Below are 6,967 nucleotides of genomic sequence, written 5' to 3'. Positions count from 1 at the left end.
GAGGTTGAGGCAGGAGAATTGCCTGAACCCAGGAGGCGGAGGGTGTGCGGAGACGAGACCGCGGCACAATTGTCCTCCAGCCGGGATAAGAGGGAAAAACCGCCTTACAAAAAAAAAAAAAAAAAAAAGATTGCCTAAAATTTTGCCCAATCTCTTGTTAGAGAACTGGAAACACATTGGTTTAACTAAAGCATATTTATATACTAACATTTTGAAGAAGTTTGTCTTATGGATTAATTCAATCATTATGAATTGATTTTTGCTATTTTTAGCTTCACAAGGTGGCCTTTTATAGATAATGTCCTCTGGCCCTTCAGTTCCCTTTATGGTCATCCCCTATGTACTGACCATAAATAATGTGGAAATATTGGAAAAGATGAAAGGTTTTACACATGGCAAGGTTTCAAAATTAAATAAATAGTATTCAAAAGTTAAAAGAATATTTTATTCTTTACAGAAGATAAGCCTAAAATGAATAAAATTATTAGTGACACATTTTTTTGGTTTTGTACAGATGATATGAAAAACCTCAATTTAATTTAGTAACTATAATTTTTTCCGAAGAAAAATGTCTGGACCTTTTAAAATAAATACCATGCTTAGTAATAGAAATGTTAAATGTTTTAATTGTATTGATTTTTGTAAATAAAAATCAAATGATTCATTCCTGTCAAGAAATAAATATGAATTTAACTGTACCAAGAGTATTTACCACAGGACAGAAAAAATTAGACAGGTATAAACAAAAGGGAAAAATTAAACTAAAAACAAAAATGAATGAATACATGGAAGAAAGGAAAAAAGATTAAAAATGTATCCGGTTATATTTGGGTAACGAGATTATAGTTTCTTCATTTCTCTATTTTCAACATTATCTTTGATTTAGAAAATTTGTTTACTTTCCGAAAACCTAATGTTAAAATGTGTTTCTTTGAAAATGTCATAGTTTAGTGTTTCCAAAGATGACTGGTTTTTAAATTTAGGAAGAACAGTGTTTATTTACTAGATATGTTTTTGTAATGAGTTGTTCCTCTTCTCATAAGAAAGAACAAATCTGCCTTTGGTGCTCCTTGATGGCAGGACACATTTGCTTCCTGTTATCAGCTCTCTAAGCCCCTTCCTAATAGATTATCTTAAGAAATTGACTCTTTAATAAATGTGTGAAGTGAAAGCAATTATATGTGGAACTGCCAAGTGATAGCCAGTGGGGATAATGGCAAGAAACTTGGCTCGGGTTTGTAAAACTCATTGATGTAGGTCACAAAATTGATTTATGGCTAGCATTATGCTCTAGATTTTCTCTTCTGATGTATTAGAGACGGTAATTATCTCAGCACTTGGATTGTCTATGACATTTCTTCTTTGTGTTCTTCTGGATTTTCTACCCTAATCATGTATCACATTTATAACTAGAAAATAGTAATGCAAGAACTTAGAATCATATAAATAAAATATGCCATAGATGCAACCCAGAAGGAGGGGTCCTCAAAGATTTACAAAAGCTTCTATTACATTATAAATAAAAGTCTGGTACCAGGACAAAACTCAGGGACAAAGAGCTCTCAATTCCTTTTATCACTTTATGTCCTGGGGAAAATCTAATTGCTTGGGCCTTTATTTGCCCCAGAAGAGGCATTATATACCTCAACAGTGAGGTAAAGACTGCAATAACCTGCTAGAATGTGAGGACATTACAAAGGAAAGAACACCACAATATCCAGGGGTTTTATTGTTTCATGGCTGTAGAATCTTGAAATTCCAATGCCAGACCTACTGTGGACAGAAATAAGTGCTCCTCCATTCCAACCTGCTACTTTTACAAATGTAAACTGAAGTCAAGAGAAACTCAATTACTTAGTTGAAGTTACAGAGCTACCGGGGTGGAGGCGCCAGGAATCTATCAATGTGATTATTTTCAGAAATTTTTTTAACACACATGTTTTCTCTCTTTGTAGGAAACATGCACTGAGGATTTTCATCATGTTTTATGTCCTCATCGTCACTGTTACATACTATTTTTTGATGCTACGTTTCTCTTTGAAAGGGCGCTTCCAAGAATGCTTGGGCGCCGCACCATGTGGGACCTGCGGGAGGTGATAGAGCCTTTCTTGAATTTGGAAGTGGAAGACTTGTTACCCTCCTAAAGATACAGAAATTACTGTCACCCTACTAATTTTCTCCCCAGTAAAAATTCTGGCTGTTCCTGTAGTATGCTGGCTAACTTATTTTTCAAAAAATACTGTATAATGTTTTTGTAAAGAACATTGTAATTATACAGAAGTTGATTGATCACACACAAAAATGTAAACAGCTTACCCTCATGAGTCACATGCCTTCTCTAATCAGTGCACACTTTGTTGAAAACATTTTCTTCAAACCATTAGTCTTCCTTTTCCCCCAACATGGGGTATGTTGAGATGATAAAGTATTATCTCCCATGGTTATCTTCTCCATTTTGACCTCTGATGTCTCAAAAAAGAAAGCATAAAATTCTTTCCCCTCCACTGTATCCAGTTTTACTTCAATTGAATTAGAGCCCTATTTTGGAGATAGTTGGCATTTCTTGGCTTTTCTCCTTCACATTTGTTTCTTCTTTTGATAACAGCACCCGAATTTTGCTTTGAAAGAACTATTCCCAGCGAGCATAATTACAGGCAGTCTTTCTGTCAGTGTCCCCTGTCATCCTATTAATAAGAGCTGGAAATATGTTGCATCAGTCACTCTCTATAAGTGAGAATTTTAAGAAAAATAACACACAAAAATGGAAATGATTGGACCTTTGATTTTGTAAACATTTCCATAAATTTTTCTCATTAAATTAGCCAGACCAGTTCTGTTGCTTACAATAAAAGGAAGTCTAACTGTTACAGTAAAGAATTTTGAATGCCAGACTAGAGTGTTTTATCCCTAACTTTGTAGGTAATGGGAAAATGCTAACATTTTTTTTAATATAAAAAATAGTTATAATTAAAATGTGCAGGAGTAATATTAAATAGAACCATTAAAGGATAAATTAGAGTAGGAGGGCAGTTGGAGTGCAAGAGTGGTTAAAAGGCCATTCAGTGGTATAGGTGAGCTAAAAAGGTGGAGCTGGAAATGCAAAGACCATGGATGAAGCAGACATTATGAGGGTGGATTTTATGGTATTTTGTTGTGTAATGGAAGTGAAGTTGGAAGGGAGATATGTGATATGGTCCCAGTTCCCCTCGTATTTGACTGGATTTTGAAGGATAGATAATATTTTTATGGCAGAGATGACAAAAAAGCATCTTAGAGAAAAGAAAAAGCATGAGTAAAATTTAGAAGCCAGGAGTATAAGACAAAGTTAGAAAAGTTGATACAGCATAGAGCTCACCATACCAGTTTGTACATTCCTTAAAGACGAACACTATGTCTCATTTATGTTTCTGGTGTCTGGAATAGTGATTCCCAAATGCTGGCCCATTGATTGAATGCATTGATTGCTTTGTACATTAGAGACTTCCCCCATTCCCAGATATTTGGATTCAGTAGAGCTGATGCAGGATCCAGGAACTTTATTTATTTATTTATTTAGAGACAGAGTTTCACTCTTGTTACCCAGTCTGGAGTTCAATGGTGCCATCTCGGCTCACTGCAACCTTCGCCTCCTAAGTTCAAGTCATTTTCCTGCCTCAGCCTCCCAAGTAGCTGGGATTCCAGGCAGGCACCACCATGCCCAGCTAATTTTGTATTTTTAGTGGAGACAGGGTTTCACCATGTTGGCCAGGCTGGTCTCAAACTCCTGACCTTAGGTGATTCATCTGCCTCGGCCTCCCAAAGTGCTGGTATTACAGACATAAGCCACCGTGCCTGACTCAGGAACTTTATTTTTAAAAATAAAAATCCAAATTTGGGAACCATGCCTTGGTACACTGTAGGAAAATGCAGTACACATAGTTTGTATGTAGTTTATAAATACCTGTTGAAGTAAATTAAACTATGTGGTTTTTGTCTTTACAGCCTCCCTATCACCTCACCTCAGAGCTATATTTAATATTTGTTCAATAATTTCAATCACAGCCATTTTTCCAATGCCTCCATCTTCCCACACCCTTGAAGTAATTTTGAACTCCTTTATTATCTTTCTTTTATGTTCCAGCAATCACTAGGCCATGCCAATTTCTTCTACAGATATTTTTCTCGGATCAGCCCCTATTATTTGCATTTATATTGTCATCGTTTTGAATAGGTCTTACCATACAGATGGATCACTGTTGGCCAAGTCCAGCCTGTTGCTTCTACTTTCATAGATTGCCATTATGTACACAGCTGCTGAAAAGAATGGATTCCAAACGTCGCTTTTATCTTGATATGCTGTAGGCAGAAAACTAGGCATATTGGTTGCTAGAAATGTGCAATTTGTTTGCAAGTGGTTCTCAAGCTGTGATATTTAACAGAATTCCAAAAAGAGGCATTTAATTATACATTTGTCTGAGTATCACCTCCAGAAGTTCTGATTCTTTAAATATGGAATGAATCTCTGATATCCTTTATTTTAATAGATTCTCCTAACAATTCTTATAATTCAAAGTTTAAGAACACCATGTTCTGTGGGCAAAAGATACCTGGGATTACAAATTAGCTGAGATCCCATACAAGGTTAATCAAGGTTCTTTGAGAGCAGGGTGAGAGGGTGAGTGTGAAGGAATTTCCAGGACACATAGGCAAAAAGCCAAAAGCTCTGGGAGCAATGACTAATATATTCAAAAGATCTTGTGATAGTGAGAGAATATGCTGACAGATCTTAAAAAGTCACAGTTATCATCTTGTTTACAGATACAAGGACTACTCAGACAAATTTATGGATAGAACTTGGTGTGTTTTTTATCATCTTCAGGTAAGTTCCCGTATCTAGAAACAGTACTGGCTGATTTACCTGTAAATCTCAAAAAGAAGTAGTGAGTTTACTAAAGCTTAAAATCTTGTGATAATCACATAACACTAATGACAAAGTAAGTTAGAGAACTAGATTGTTTCAAAGAACAAATTAATATTTTACTAACTTCCAAGACATATTTGATTAGGATTTTGACTAAATTGAATACTTTTCCCTGGGGGATGAATATCTTTGAAGTGGGAATGGTAATATTTTCACATTAATTTGTTTTCAATTTGTCAACATCTCAAGCTGGAAAGCTGGAAGTCACAGTACTTTATTGAGAAAGGGAAACATTTAGCAAAGTACTGAAATATTAAAAGGGCATGAATGTCTACATGTGGTAATTTAGCTGACTGCTTTGGGTTGGTCAGGTTGGGTTTTATTTCAGATATTTTAATGCCATATTCAATTGAGCCATCTGCTGTACTCTAAATCATTTGCTAAAAATGTCTGAATCACTGCACAAATATGGTTTTGGTTTTGGACAAAGAACATGAGTTTCACAAAATCTCCATTTGTCATGTTTTTAGGTGAAGACAGCTATGCTGAAGTGAAAGGAGCTTTGAACTTATTTTTAAAGTTGAGTTCAAGACATGATCCACTGTCAACTGTGTTTGGATGGGGTCAGCTAATCTCTCACCTTGGAAGGAGATCCAAGCAACCATTCTCCATCTGCTGAGAGTTTATAGCTAAGACCTTACCTTGGACTTGGCCTTAGTCAAAGAAAGTTGTCTCACCTAAGGTTCCTTTCCTTCTCTAAGGTGGTCTGCATTCAATGCCTAACCCAGGGTTAGGCATACCTTTTTCAAAGGGCCATCCTAGCCTCAGAGCTCCCTATGGGGTCAGCAGAGGTCTCTAGTATAATTATATCACATTTCATCTCCATCTGCCCAATTCTGCCCCTACCATCACCTCCACAGGTGTCCACCCTGTGAGTGTCCCCCAATAAACCTGTATGCAAGTCTTTCTCTCAGAGTCTTTTCCCAGGCAACATAACCTAAGACACTTGTGGAAATAAACAAAGATGAGTCAAATGAGAACAAGCAGAGGCTATTTATTCAGAGCTTGCAATAGCAAAGGAATCCATCACTTGCATTTTGGCAGAGACTCAAAGGCAGACGGAGGAGTGTGAAAGTTTTAGAATGGAAAAAAGGGAAGGTTGGATACACCCTGATTGGGATATCCCAGGTGATTGATTAGGGTGCATATTTGACTTTCTCTAGTTGATCCTATGTTGGAAGCAGGGACAAAAATTAGGGGAGCTGCCAGTAATTCATCATGATTTAGTTTACACATATATAAATTTGCATCTGTATTCCCAAGCAATATGGATGCAAAGGTCATTGACATGGGCCAGGAACGGCCAATGGCCCCACTCTCCACCCAGCTGGGATGTGAGCTACTCCAGGGGCTCCAATGTTTTCTGCCTTCTCCACTTCATCCCCAAATTGAATCCTCTCCAGAAGGCAGAGCAAGCCTAAATTCCGTTTACTTTTTCTAGTGTTCGATGCCTCTCCATACCAGAAAGTGATGTTGGCTTCCTTTCCCACCTTCTGGGTAGAAGCTCATACTGTCTGTCCCAATAGCTTCTGGCTAGTGAGACTACCATATGCTCAAAAATCAGATTTTGTCTCATGACTCTTTTTCTTTTGGAAGGGCTTTTGCTGCATGTGTGGATAAATAAGCAAAGCAAGTGGCTGCAGTAACTTCTTCTTTAAAAGTAGAAGTTTAACAGTTGAGATGTTTTTATCTGTAACATGATATCTAAATTATATTGGCTTAAGGAATAAGGACACTTATTATCTCATATGGCAAAATATCCACAGCGAGGGTGGTTCCAGGGTTGGTTAGTTGAGCAGCTCAATGATGTCATTGCCCTGAGTCACCATTTCTTCCATTCTCTTGGCTCTCCCCTCATGGTTCCAAGGTGGCTGCCGTGGCTCCAAACATCTTTCTGCAACACAACATGCCACACGCAGCAGGGAAGTATGGGAGAAAATCTTTCTCAGAAACTCCCGACTGACTTCCTCCTGGGAACCACTGATCAGACTAGATTACAGGCCCCAA

General features: G+C 37.3%; 1 protein-coding gene across 1 annotated transcript in view; it reads left to right on the top strand.

Annotated features, from left to right (window-relative positions):
• Positions 1 to 2,206, top strand: part of SMCO2 (single-pass membrane protein with coiled-coil domains 2) — a 27,672-nt gene extending 25,466 nt beyond the window's left edge. The window contains 2 exon segments of the mRNA XM_032283939.1: positions 1,956 to 1,999; positions 2,002 to 2,206. Coding sequence (XP_032139830.1) covers positions 1,956 to 1,999; positions 2,002 to 2,144 — 187 coding nt within the window. The 3' untranslated portion in view covers positions 2,145 to 2,206.
• Positions 2,207 to 6,967: the final 4,761 nt, after the last annotated feature.

This window comes from Sapajus apella, unplaced genomic scaffold (assembly GCF_009761245.1).
Source record: "Sapajus apella isolate SASKATOON/1434 unplaced genomic scaffold, GSC_monkey_1.0 scaffold2, whole genome shotgun sequence".
In the NCBI taxonomy this organism is placed as follows: domain Eukaryota; kingdom Metazoa; phylum Chordata; class Mammalia; order Primates; family Cebidae; genus Sapajus; species Sapajus apella.
The sequence above is the reverse complement of the archived record's forward strand: the minus strand, read 5'-3'. Positions and strand labels throughout refer to the sequence as shown.